Source organism: Brienomyrus brachyistius, unplaced genomic scaffold (genome assembly GCF_023856365.1).
Source record: "Brienomyrus brachyistius isolate T26 unplaced genomic scaffold, BBRACH_0.4 scaffold55, whole genome shotgun sequence".
In the NCBI taxonomy this organism is placed as follows: Eukaryota; Metazoa; Chordata; class Actinopteri; order Osteoglossiformes; family Mormyridae; genus Brienomyrus; species Brienomyrus brachyistius.
The window spans coordinates 570,622-584,867 of NW_026042330.1; the positions used below are offsets into that span (position 1 = coordinate 570,622).

The 14,246-nt window shown below is 46.9% G+C and overlaps 1 protein-coding gene and 1 pseudogene across 1 annotated transcript in view; both read right to left on the reverse strand.

Annotated features, from left to right (window-relative positions):
* Window positions 1–2,238: 2,238 nt before the first annotated feature.
* Window positions 2,239–2,357, reverse strand: LOC125724155 (5S ribosomal RNA; annotated as a pseudogene).
* A 3,140-nt stretch (window positions 2,358–5,497) lies between these two features.
* The window catches only part of mreg (melanoregulin), a 116,167-nt gene continuing 107,418 nt past the window's right edge, over window positions 5,498–14,246 (reverse strand). The window contains exon 7 of the mRNA XM_049001102.1: window positions 5,498–5,637. Within this exon, the coding sequence (XP_048857059.1) occupies window positions 5,606–5,637 (32 nt within the window). The 3' untranslated portion in view covers window positions 5,498–5,605. The remainder of the gene's footprint in view (window positions 5,638–14,246) is intronic.

Below are 14,246 nucleotides of genomic sequence, written 5' to 3' on the forward strand. Positions count from 1 at the left end.
CTGACAAACAAGAAAAAATAAATATATATCTTTATATACTCACCGCAGGTAACGTTAACCACAAGAGCAGCACGGATTTATGGGCGTTCCGCAAAAGTGGAAAAATATTCAGAAGCACATGCGCGGTGAGCGTAAGTAGGACGGATTTAAGCTGGCTAAATATTTTTAACCTCTTTTCTCTGGCGCCAGCTCCATGCACTTTCCGTGAGACAAACCTTAGTGTGCCTATAGACCAGTGTGTGCGGCTAATGTTGCACATGCAAATGAATGAAATTTGAGCGAGCGTGTACGCGCTTGTGTGTGTTCTATGTGTCTCTGTGCGCTATGAGATCGGAGTGGTTGTGTTGACGCTGAGTTTTTCAGTGTCCTCCGAAAGCTGCAGGTGGTTCATGATAAAGGTTTTGACAGTAACTTCTGCATCCTCTTCAGCAGATTCTGGAATGCCTGAAAACACGAGGTTATTTCTCATGCTATGAGTCTGTAGATCGATGACAGTCTCCTTTATTTTTTTATTTTCTTCATTCAGATGGGTCACATTTTCAGTTAGAGACTTATCCGAGTCCCGTAGTGAGGCGTTTCCAGCAGCGAGTGTTTCAACAACAACAACAGATTTATTTTTGTATAGCACAGTATCACGACATTACATCGTCTCAAAGTGCTTTACAGCATCCTCACCCAAAGCCCCCAGTGAGTAAGCCTAAGGTGACAGTGGCAAGGAAAAACTCCCAAGAAGGAAGAAACCTTGGTAGGGACCAGACTCGAAGGGGGAGCCCATCCTCCAGGGGCCGGCAGGGAGAGTCAAATAGGAGAGATGGTTAAGTTCCAAGTCACACTGTCCAAATCATAAGATGTGGAAGATGACACAGGCAGAACGGCGAGCTAGATGCAGGGATGTCATTGGTAGTGGCGACGTCACATGTAGCAGGGTGTGCTGGACATTTTGGTAGATTGAGGTCTCCAGGCAGCACCCCCCAGGAGGAGTAGGGGAAATGGAAGATGACACAGGCAAAACGGTGAGCTGGATGTAGGGACGTCACTGATGGTGGTGACGTCACATGTAGTAGGGTATGCTGGACATCTTGATAGATTGAGGTCTCCAGGCATTGTGGAATTAAAATTGGACATCGGTAGGCCCGGGAGGTTGGCATATTGGGTCTGTGTGTGTCTTTAGGCCTTAGGCAAGAAGAGATTGTTTTGAATACTGTGTGACCTCGCTTCGAGATAGCTGCCTGCAGTAAGTTCCGCAGACCCTGAGGAAAGCTCAGGCCTTGGAGAGGCAGACAGCGGAAAAAAGGGGGGGGAGAAACCACTTGCAGGGAGAGATTCGAAGCTGCCCCAACTGGTGCACAGCGAGTTATAGCTTTATAGAATAGTTGTGGCAAACAATATATAGCAAGCTATGCGGTAGTGCAAATGTATAAGTGATTGTTAATCATACTAATCATATGTTAACCATGTATTGGCAGTGATTCAATGACATGTATCAATGACAAGTATCTTATGAAGCTTGGCTATGTTCCGTAGATGATAAAACTCAGTTCTAGTAATACTTCTAATGTGAGCATCAAAGCATAGATCTGAATCAACAAGAACGCCGTGTTAGGTTGTGTAGGAAGGCTACCAACGTTGAGGTGGTGGTACTTGCAGCCTTGGGACCAATTACCAGAACTTCTGTTTTTTCTGTGTTTAGCATAACACCTGCTGCTGGCTAAATTCCAAAGATTCCCTCAGGGATTTGAATTACTGATGTAGAATCTCGACTAGAGCCAACCTCGCGTCGAAGCTGGGTGACTTCTCTTGAAGCACGGCATCTCGCTTTTGGCTAGAGAAGATGCACTTGCGTTCTTCTTCATGACTATATAGTTGAAGTACCAGTCGATGTATTCCTCAAGAGATTCCAAATTCTCTGCCAAGTCTCCAGCATCTGATGTCACCTACAGCATTTCAGCTTCCGTTCCTTCCGTTCCCTCTTTTTAATTAATGATTTATTGAGTGTTGCACCGAGAGCAGAGCAGACGTGAATATGGCATGAATATCAGGATGTTTTTGAGAAAGTCGCCGCTAAAAGATATCGGAAAGCGGTGAGTTGTACACGATTGCTTGCAGTACTTGCTTAAAAGTGCATGGGGACTGCTGTCGGGTTTATACATAAACATAATTTGTGAAACGGAAGGGGAGTGAAACGTTTACACTTATGAAAACCTGGGGCACCGTCTAGATAAAGTGAAAGTAAGAAAGAGATTACTGCACTTGGTATTCCCAGGCAGTCTCCCATCCAAGTACTAACCATGCCCGAGCCTGCGTAGCTTCCGAGATCAGACGAGATCGGGTACATCCAGAGTGGTATGGCCGTAAGCGAAGGAAGCTGCCAAAATCAGTCCTCTCGTAGTCGAGGTTTATGGATGCCACTGCAATATTTCATGCACTCTAGCCTACTCCTTCCTTTTTTTCTCCCGCCAACCAATGAGGTGTCCCAATCCAAACCGGCTACCAAACATTCATAGAATTTCTCGGCCAGCGCGTCTCCCACCAGTGACTTATTGCATCTTGCTTGATCAGCCAACTTTCCTTTCTTTACTCCGGTCTTGTTACTGAGCAAATTAATCGTCCCATGTGCCTGCCAGCAGATACTGCTCCTTTAAATGCCAAATGCTGCCTAATTTGAATGCTGCAATCAAATGGTATCAAGCAAGATAGATACCCTTTTGTTTTTAATTAAGGATTTATTGTGTGTTGCACCGAGAGAGGAGCAGATGTCGATACGGCGTGAATATCAGGATTTCACTGAGAAAGTCGTCGCTAAAAGATAGGGGAAAGCGGTGAGTTGTACACGATTGCTTTTAGTACTCGCTGCAAAAGTGTGTGGGGACTGCTGCCGGGTTTATACATAAACATAATTTTTGAAATGGAAGGGGAGTGAAACGTTCACACTTATGAGAAGTTGGGGCACCATCTAGATAAAATGAAAGTAAGAAAAAGCACTTGGTATTCCAAGGAAGTCTCCCATCCAAGTAGTAACCAAGCCCGACCAAGGTCAGACGAAATCGGTCGCATGCAGAGTGGTATGGCCGTAAGCGAAGGACGCTGCCAAAATCAGCCATCTCGTAGTCAAGGTTTATGGATGCCACTGCAATATTTAACGCACTATAGCCTGCTCCTTCCTTTTTTTCTCCCGCCAACCAATCAGGTGTCCCGCCCCAACCTGGCTACCAAACATTCATCAAATTCCTCAGCCGGTATGTCAGCTACCAGTGACTAATTGCATCTTGCCTGATGAGCAAACTTTCCTTTTTTTTACTCCGGTTTTGGTACTGGGCAGATTACGGCATGAATATCTAGATGTCTTTGAGAAAATCAGTTTATGAATATACGTAATTTGCCTCAGCCAATACGTCAGCCTAAAATTCTATTTGGCTTAATAATAGGTAATGTAAAAACAGATAATTGTGTTGTGTTGAGTCAGCAAAAAAAAAAATTGATGGAACGGGTCACTAGACATTTTAAGACCTTAATTGTTTACATTGTAACTACTTTTAAACCATAGCTTCAGTTAAATGATATTTTTAAGTAGTTTAAATTTTCTATACTACATTTTCTTGTTGACATAATCTTAATTATTCTGCAGATATCCTGTAGGTGTCATATCCTGATTATGAACTTCTATATCCTGGAGTAAAGACAGTCTGTTGTTAATTACATATGTTCTACGGCATAAGCTGACTGGGACGGCTCTGGAACATCGCTTAAAGATTTTTAATTAACATTTCCCTGGCCTGGTTCCAGAAACGCTGTACCACTTCAACAAAGCTTACGGAGAGTATGGTCACTATCAACCACATTTTTATTGCTCTGTGTGCTACGTGGGTGAAAGGGAAAAGTGTCTAAGACAGTGCATTGTCTGTCAGACTCCTTTTGAAGCAAACTGTAGCCTTAAAAATGGTCATTTTTTTCTGATGATGAGTTTGGCTACTCAGATTAAAGACATTCTTCAGTGTGCTAACTTACCTTTTACAAAAGAGACAACTGATATAGAAGGGGTCCTGATTGACATACAGTCTGGAATGGAGTATAGAATTCTGAGAGAAACTAGACAGATGAAAGAGTTTACTGTGGAATTGTGATGGAATTCCCATTTTCAAAAGTTCAAAATACCAAATTTGGCCCATTCCGTGTCAGGTAATTGAGCCAAAGACAGGGGAAGTAACATCTTAGTGCATTGTATTTCGTTTGGTGAGAAAAAACCAAACATGACCACCCTACTGACTCCTTTTGTGAATGAACTTTTGAAACTGACGGTATCACATGAACTGACCAACAAAATCAAATACACAACTCTAAGGTGTATGCTCTTATACATAGTTCAGACTCGGTGGCCCGCCCAACTACTCGGAAACACCAAACAATTTAATGGTGCACATGGCTGTGATTTTTGTTATCACACAGGTGGAGGGCCTTATCTTTACAGAACACCAGAGCCTCTTCTTAGGAATGAAGCAAAACACTATGAACATGCCATGACTGCAACTCCAGAACAGCCTGTCATGGGGGTCAAGGGACCATCTGTATTGATGAGATTAAGTAAGTTTCAAATGATAAATGGTTTTGTCCCAGAATACCAACATAGTGTTTGTTTTGGTGTGACTCGACAGTTATGCTCCCTGTGGATTGATTCCACCAACTATGACATGGAGAGTCAGAGTCTTTGGTGCCCCTTCTACAGACAGTGTGCCTGAATCATACATTTGTGCCATTAAAGAGTTGATTGGTGTAAGACAAGTAGACAAGTGCTCTAGATACTTTTGTTTCCTAGTCCATGATGTTCTGTATCATGCGGAATGTGTCACCAGGTTACAGAAGAGAAATAATTGTGTTGTTGAATTACAAGATGGAACGTTATGCCACGTTCTGTGCCTTGTAGCCTTTGAGCCAGCCAGTGAAAATCACACATGGAAAAGACAGTGCTGTGTGGTGGTAAGAGGCCTAGTAAAGTCAGGAAAGCAACTGTTCAACTGAACATCACATCCAAGTTTCTGCATGAGGTGTCCCAGTCAAATAATATTTTTGCAGTACATGCTGATTCTTTGAAAGGTAAATGTGTGATGGTAAAGGCCAAAGAAAAAATATACTTGTATGGCATTTAATTATAATGTACTGTGGTGTTATGGATTACTGTAAGTCTGTTTAAGCAACTTTTGTATTAATAGAAAATTGTTATGCTGATGAATTATACTATTGAATAAAGCAATATGTCCTAAAAATATAACTTTTTTGTGTGATTTGTATGTTTTTGTATTTATTGGTTATATTAAAATTAATTGAAAGCATATGTCAAATTAAGTGTCACGGTGTCCGTCGCGGTGCGGAGTGGGGAAGCAGGCACAAGGAACAGGACCAGGGTAAATGAAAGGGGTTTAATGAAGGAAGCACAAAAAACCATACAGACTTAGCAACATCAATGACCGGACTGGGAAAACAGACTTTAATGTGGACTAAATACAGGACATAGCATATTACTAATGAAAAACACACGAGGCACACACGAGGGCTGGACGATTGGGGCAGGACAGGACCCCTCCCCCCCCAAAGGCATATACTCCGGGCTCGCCTAAGGGATGAGGACCGGGGACACAGCAGCACCTGGGGAGACAAACGCAACAACATCAATGGGGCACGGGGAGCAGCACGGACACACAGAACTGGTACAAGGAAGACAACTCAAACAATATGCCACAAACCACGGGGAACACGGACAAACACAAAGACACCAAAGATGGAAACACAGGACCGGGGAACACTAAAGGGGACAACGGAGGGACCACCCCAGGGAACGAAGGCACAGAGGGATGAGGAGGAAACACAGGGGACACACCTACAGGAGGCACATAGGGACCTGGAGGGGACGAAGACACAGAAGGACGTGGAGCACACACAGGAGGCACAAAGGGACCGGCAGGGAACAAAGGCACGGAGGGACGAGGAGAAAAAATGGGAGGCACATAGAAACTAGAGGAGATTTACGGTGAAGCAGCATGGGGGAGTGAGCACTGAGGGCAATGAACCAAAGGTCAAGGGGAACTGGGGAGCTTGGGTTAGCCTCAGCAGGCATACTGTGAAAGCCACAGGAGCAGCAGGTGACCACGAGGCCGGAACGGGGTGAAGGGGATGTCGAGGATGGCAAAAGGACAGGTACAGGGCCTGGTGGAGATGGTGAGGAGGGGCAGCCGATCCAGACACCAGTGACTAACGAGGCATCGGAGACCGGGCTACTGCTGGCCGACAAGGCACCATGGGTGAGGTCGGGGGCGCCTGCCGTATTGGAGCTTGGGGGGGACAAAGGCACGCCAGGGAATTGACGCTGACGTCGTTGCCTCTCGCTTTACGGGAGACAGAGAGGCAGGAACCCAGCCGAGATCCGCTGTGATACGGTGGGGTCCATGGGTGTGGTCAGGGTGATCCCCAAGGGGTCCCACTCAAGTTCCTCTTCTGGCTCCATGAAGGACAGATGAGCAGTGGTCAGGCCATTAGGGACCTTCTCGGAGACAGATGCTGGGGCCAAGGAAGCCAGGGGACTTGCCACTGAGGGATCAGGGACCAGGGGAAGTGGCGCATCAACCAGAGCCTTGGGCGTAGCAGGAAGCGAAGGCGTAGCATGAGGCTCAAGCAGAGCTGGAGGTGGAGGCGTAGCAGGAACCTCGGGCGGAGCCAGAACGGGTGGAGCAACAGGCAGAGCTGGCACCTCAGGGAGAGGCGGAGCAACAGGCGGAGGTGTGGCTGGAGCTTCAGACAGAGCAGGAGGCAGAAGCTGCGTCGGGACCTCAGACAGAGCAGCATCCGGAGGCGGGGCCTCGGGCGAAGCTGCAGGCAGTGCAGCAGGAGCCTCGGACGTAGGTGGAGCTGCAGGCGGCGCAGCAGGCAGAGGCGGAGCCGTAGCAGGTTCCTCAGGGACAGGCAGAGCAGTGACTGGAGGAGCGGAGGAAGCAAGGATGGGCGGAGCAGGAACCTGAGGCGAAGCAGAAGGCGATGCCTCAGGTGGTGCCTCGGGCGATGCAGAAGCCGCAGCAGGGAGCTCGGGCATTGGAGCAGGGACCTGGGGCTCAGGGACCTCGGGCACCGGAGCAGGAACCTTGGACGTAGCAGCAGGCAGAGCAGGGACAGGCGATACAGCAGAAGCCAGGACATCGGGCATCGCAGGAGCCTTGGGTGCAGGGGGCGAGATCGCAGCAGGAAGCGGAGGCAGTGCCTGAGGCAATGTAGTAGCAGCAGGGGCCTCAGGTGGAGCAGCTGCCTCGAAGGCCGGTGATGCAGCAGCAGCAGGAGCCTCAGGCGAATCAGCAGCCTCGGAGGGCAGTGACACAGCAGCCACTCGAACCAGAACCTTGCTGGACGATGTGGCAGATGCCGGGACAAGCAGGTTAGGAACAGGTGGGTCAGGTGAGACAGGCACATTAGACGCCAGTGGAGGCACAGAGATTATGGGGGCCGAAGCTGGAGCCACAGGAACCACGGGGGGCGAAGCAACAAACACAGGAACCACGGAGAGCAAAGCTGCAGGAGGCACAGGAACCATGGGGGCCAAATCAGGACCTAGAACCACGGGGGTAAAGCAGGAGCCACAGGAACCACGGGGAACGAAGCTGCAGGCAACACAGGAACCACTGGGGGCGGCGAAGCTATAGGCAGCACAGGAACCACTGGGGGCAGCAAAGCTGCAGGCAGCACAGGAACCTCAAGGAATGCAGTAAGAGGTTGCGTCCCAGGTGTGGGCAAGATGTCCCCTGCTGAGGAAGCCTGCTCTGGACTCAAGTGAAGCAGCTTCCTCAGGGTTTCCTCCACGACAAACAGCTGCTTTAGGGGGGACTCAAGGGTAATGGCAGTGAACTCCCTCCGCAGTTGTTCCAGGAACACAGCTGCCTCTGGGGAGTTTCTCACCGCTGGCTCCTCCATCAGTCGCCAGAACAGACCCTAGAGGGAAAAAAATACCTGGCCAGGGTCTCGGGTACAGGCGGAGCCGAAGCAGGCGGTGCAGCAGCCACCACAGGGAGTTCGGATTCAGGACCAGCAGGGGGCACCGCAGGAAGCACAAGGACCATGGGGGGTGCCGTGGCTGCAGGAAGCACAGGGACCACAGGGGGTGCCATTGCTGCAGGCTGCACAGGCGTCCTGGTAGGAGATGCTGCCTTTATGGGTCAGCGTGTCACGATTCATGTGCAAGCTGCCGATCCTAGCACCGAAGCGGCACGTGGCTTCTGCGAAGCGGCACGTGGCTGCTGTGAAGCGGCGGCGGTGACATCCTGCGTGAACATCGCCGGGATGAGGATCAGGAGGGGCTCCTCCCGACCAGCAGCAGGGCAGGCAGCAGAGACCACAGTAGCCCCCAGGAAGAGCCCCGGTGTGGCGTCCTGCTTCCAGGTATCCCTCCGTCTCTGCCTTCTCTCACTTCTCGACAAAACTGGGGATGCTTCGGGCAGCTGACTTTGAGGTTGTCCGCTGTTGATGGCTACCTGCCGCATCATCAATTCAGCTGACTTTTCACTCACCCGTCGGAGGTTTTTGTGCACTTTGTGTGCTTGATGTGCATCGCCGGGCAGAGAGAACTCTTCCATGATGTCTCTGCTCCTGTTAGCTACGGCTTGGGCAGCTGGATCTTCCCGGATTTTGGGCTGCTGTAGCCAGTAGAGCACTTCATCGGTGAGGTTGAGATGTTCTGTCTCACCTATGCGAGTTGTCTTCTTTCAAAGTCCGGTCATTCTGTCACGGCGTCCATCGCGGCACAGAGCGGGAAAGCAAGCATGGGGAACAGGACCAGGGTTAATGAAAGGGGTTTAATGAAGGAAGCATGAAAAACCATACAAAATCTTAGCAACATCAATGACCGGACTGGGGAAACAGACTTGAACGCAGACTAAATATAAGACATAACATAAGACTAATGGAAAACAGCTGGGCATGATCGGGGAAGCACATGTGGTTGATTGGTTGGGGCGTGGCACACACAAGGGCTGAACAATCGGGGCAGGACATTAAGTATATTAAAATTTGTATCAAAATCATTAAATATACTCATTAAAACTACATTTTACACATAAGTTTACATTTAGTAAATGTTAGGTTGAAGAAACTGTTATTAATCATTTTGTTATCACTCCTGTATGATCAGCAATGAATGTAAATATGTATATATATTATTTTGTTTTCCCCTAGCCTCATACTTTAGATTATATTAATAATAGCATTCCCACCTTAGCAAAACCAGAACTTTCTCTCACCTCCCTATTACTCTTGCGCCTCCCACTGACTATAAATAAAGGAGTCAAGGGGAACCACCCTTTGTAACACATTCTGCTGTAGTTTGCATTGCAGAGAGTGTGGGTACCCTTGCAAGTAAAACTGTAACCTGTGTGTGTCTCATAAATGTGGAGTTGGGGTGGAAACGCCGGGCGCTTTCCCCAACATAGAATTTGGTCCTTCGAGCCGGATCCGAGGAACCCCGAAGACGTCTCCAGTACGCCGAGAGAAGCGACACCGAAGTCTGTCGACAGCCACTCGAAGTCGGGTGCAAGAAAGACCTGTGATGTGAATTCGTCATCAGGCCGGTGGTTAGAACTGCGCTCGACGTCTGGTGATGTCTGAAGGACCTCGGTGACGGAACAGAGAGCACACTATACAGGTGAGAGATATGGCACCTAAGTGAGTAGGTGGCCAAGTGAGACATACGGCACCTAAATAAGTAGGTGGCCAAGACATGCATGTGGTTGAGGTTAGCCGAAATTAACCGGGAGAGAAAGTAGGCGTTATTGGAAATATATATATTGATGTATGTGGATGTGTTTTTATAGGTTTTAGATTAACCTACACGATCCACCCTAAAAGCAACAACATACTGGTGACTGAAGGATAAAGGACGGGTTTCATCCCTGAAAACTAACACCGCTGCTCTAATAGTGAACAGTAGAAGGCCGTGTTGGTGTCCTCCTGAGGTCTCATGCCAGGGACTTGCTTTTAGGATTTTTTATGTTTTGTAGTGTATTCAATAAAAGGTAACAATGGGAAAAAATCTGAGTAAACAAATCAAACTAGAGGGAGATGAGAAGTTTATGGAAGGATATAAACCAGGATCAGGACAAATAAGTAGTCAGAGATGGAGGAAAAAACATGGGTTTGAAGGAAAACTCCACACTCCAGATATATTAAAGTTACAGGGAAACTTAAAACTGGAGATGTTACAGACTACCAATAATAAAAAAGGCCAAGATAGAAAAAAGGAATACGTTTTCTCTGATGCATGGTTAGAACAGAGTAAACTAAGAGATAATAAGAGACAACAGAAAAAGAGAAATAAGGAGAAAAAACTGCAGGTGGCTTTAATCACACTAGACGAAGAAACGGCAGCAAGACCTTCTGCCCCTCCAGCTCCTCCACCGCCCCCACAAATTCCGGTGCCTGCACCGGCGCTGGTTCCAGCCACAGATAGACAAGAAGCAGGGGGGGGTGGAACCATCTCGCATGTTAACTCGAGGGTCTGATCCCTCTCTATATCCTGTAAAAGATTTGGCCACAGCTAAAGTACAATGGCATCCAAAAAATAACACAGAACAAGAGGAGGTAGAATGGCAGTGTCCCCTCGTAGAAGTGGCAAACCCAAATCGAGGGCCAAATAATGCAGGACCCGAAACTATGTTAGTATATAGACCCTGGACCGCTGAGGATAGAACAGCGGCTTTAAAAGGAATACCCCCGGTTGAAGAAGGGGTACCCGAGTTTTGGACTGCCATCCTAGAATTACAAAGTAGTTTTCATTTGAACGGCAGGGAAATGTACCGATGCCTAAGACAGTTGTTTACCCATAAATGGGGACGTGTAGCGGGAGACTTCACAGGACATGGTAATAATGATGAAGTCTTAGCACATAACTCACAGGAACTCATTCAAGCATTACAACACCTGCGAGAGAGGATAGACACAGTCTTCGTGAGACGTGCAGATTATGGGCGAATAGCGCAGTGCAAACAAAAAGATGGAGAGGAACCTGAGGATTTTATGGATAGGATGCGAGTGGTGTTCAGGGGAAATTCAGGAATTCCTCACGACGAGGAAGACGGAGGAGTGTATCAGCAACAATTAAAACGAGCTTTTGTCGCAGGCCTAAAGCCTGAATTGCGAAAATATCTCGACAAACATTGGGTACATCAGAATACTGGCTCAGTCCAACAAGCCTTAGAATATGCCCAACACGCACAGAAAGCGCAGAAACAGCAAAAGACAGATACAATATTCAGCGCCTCTGACGTGGTAGCGCTAGTGCAAACGATCCCTCGGGGACGCGGGGGATTCAGAGGTAGAGGAAGAGGAAGATTTAGAGGCCGAGGAAGATTTAGAAATAAACAAACAGGAGGGTTTTCACAGGAAACAGAGTGTTGGACATGCGGGAAACCTGGACATTTAGGCAGGGACTGCAGGTCAGGGAAGCGACCATTTAATCCAAACTCCACCGAAAATGACCAATGACCCTCCTCGGAGACCCCTGTTGCCGACACTATCCGAGGTGAAACAGAGGTCATTTTAAGGGAAGAAACGGAGGTTACCTTACAAGACCTCCTGGATGAGGAAATAGATTTGCAAGCAGTATGTCAGCTATTAGCAGAAAGGCAGTGGGGAACTTTGCCAAGTCGGAAATTAATCATAAATGGCAAAGTATACGAATGCCTGTGTGATACTGGAGCCTGTAGGACTGTCCTAACCTCCAGTCCTCCTGAAGTCACATACTCCTCATCTGTCATAAATATAAAAACAGCAGGAGGCCAAACAGACAGTCATCAGCTAACAAACCCAGTTGCAGTAAAAGATAAGGAAACTGGGATTGAATGTCAAGCACAAGTGTTAATAAGCCCTTCTTGCCCTGTCAATCTGTTAGGCCGTGACCTTATGGTACAGATGGGCATTAGTGTAGTTGCCACAAACTCTGGCATGAAAGCAATCATAAATGAGGAAGCCTATGTTGTGCAAGGAACCGGAGCACCACAATATTACTGGTCACTGGACCTAGGGGGAACTGCACAGACACGAGAATTGTTGCGAAAAACTAGAGAAAAGCAGTCCCCTAAACAAACCCAGTTCATGCCTGACGATGCCTTACACGTCACTATGTGGTACAAAGGCACCCCAGGACCAGATTATGCATATGACAAAACGTTTCATGCCCTTCAAGACACTTGTATTACCTTACAACATTTGTATGTTAACTCCACTACTGGCTTTTCTGCTGCCTCAGTCATCTTATCTAATAAACAACAGGCTGTGTTCAGAGGGGAAACACCTCACGTATCTCTATCAAAATCACCTCAGATGCAGTGGAGGGATGTAGAGATGTTCTTACGAGATTCCATGCACAGTTACAATGACTACCAACCCGTACCTGGCTCCTGTTGGAGCTATGACAAAAAACACAATGTGTGGCGGTTCCCTTTGGGATGGAGAGTTCAAACCACTCTCACCACACACTTGCAGGACCCAACCTGACAAATTTTTTCTGTTCTGGAGGGGGGATCATGTCCAGATCTAGATCGCCTCCCGGAAGGGTTGTGGTCGTCCTCCCCCACTGATGTAGGACTGGTAAAGGGGTTCCCACCATACAAAGTAATTGTGAAATCAGAACACCGCCCGGTAGTTAGACAATACCCGTTAAAACCTGAGGCAGAGAAAGGTATAGCCCCTGTAGTGCAGGATATGTTGGCATCAGGAATATTGCGAGAGGCTCCTGAGGCCACTTGCAATACTCCTATCTTCCCTGTCCAGAAGGGACATACAGGGAAATGGCGCATGGTGCAGGATTTAAGACCAGTTAATAACATAGTGCAACACGCAGCACCAGACGTGCCCAACCCACACTTATTGCTCAACTCATTAACCCCTGATAAAAGTTACTTCTCAGTAGTTGATCTCAGTAATGCATTTTTCTCAGTACCATTACACTCTGATTCTCAACATTTATTTGGTTTCACCTATAAGGGAAAAAAATACACATATACTAGACTCCCTCAAGGGTTTTCAGAAAGTCCACATGTATATACCATGGCCCTTAGATATTCTATGAGTACCTGTAAAATACCATCCCATAGTCAAGTGCTACTGTATGTAGATGATATATTAATTGCTTCAGATACAAAACAGCATTGTAAGGAAGCCACACTGTTGGTGTTACAGCATTTATATGATACAGGACATAAAGCATCAAAACAAAAATTACAATATTGCAGGGAGGAAGTTATATATCTTGGACATAAACTCTCCCAACAAGGTCGATCATTATTAGAAACTAGAAAACAGGCAATACAAGAGGCACCAAAGCCAAAGACTAAACAGCAAATGATGTCCTTCTTAGGACTTTGTAATTATTGCAGAGAATGGCTACCTGATTATGCCGCACTCATTCAACCTCTGCAAACCTTAATTTATGGGAAAGACATGGCCTTAAAAGATAAAATTCAGTGGACAAAAGAAGGAGAATTGGCATTCACAAACTTAAAAATGATACTACAAACAAATGTGATACTTGCCTTACCAGATTATCAACAACCATTTACCTTATGTGTTGATGCTAATCAAGGTTATATGAAAGCGGTATTAACACAGCCGTTCGGGACAAAGGAAAGACCACTAGCATTCTATTCTAAACGATTAGATGCAGTAGCAGCTGGTTTTCCACAATGTTTGCAAGCATGTGCAGCTGCTGCAGAAGCAGTAAAATTATCAGCAGAATTAGTGTTGTGTCACCCACTCACCCTGAAGGTGCCACATTCAGTTTCATTAGTTTTACTGCAGACGCCGCTTCCGTTCCTCACACATGCTAGACATCTGACCTTAGTCTCACTCCTGCTTTCACAGTCAAACATTACTATACAGCGATGTGGTCCTCTTAACCCTAGCACCCTTCTTCCGACAACGGAAGATGGAGAGCCACATTCGTGCAAAGCAGTTGTGGAAGAGCAAACAAAACCCAGAGCAGATATTTTACAGACCCCAATATCAGATTCAATGGTTGTTTATGTAGATGGATCAGCATCAAAAAATGATATGGGAAAAAATAAGGTCGGGTATGCTGTAGTTACGTCCACTGAAGTGTTAGAGGCCAATGCACTCCCACCTGCTTGTTCAGCACAAGCGGCTGAACTCTATGCTGTAATTAGGGCATGCGAGCTATTCAAAAATAAGTCACTTACTATATACACTGATAGTCAATATGTGTTTGG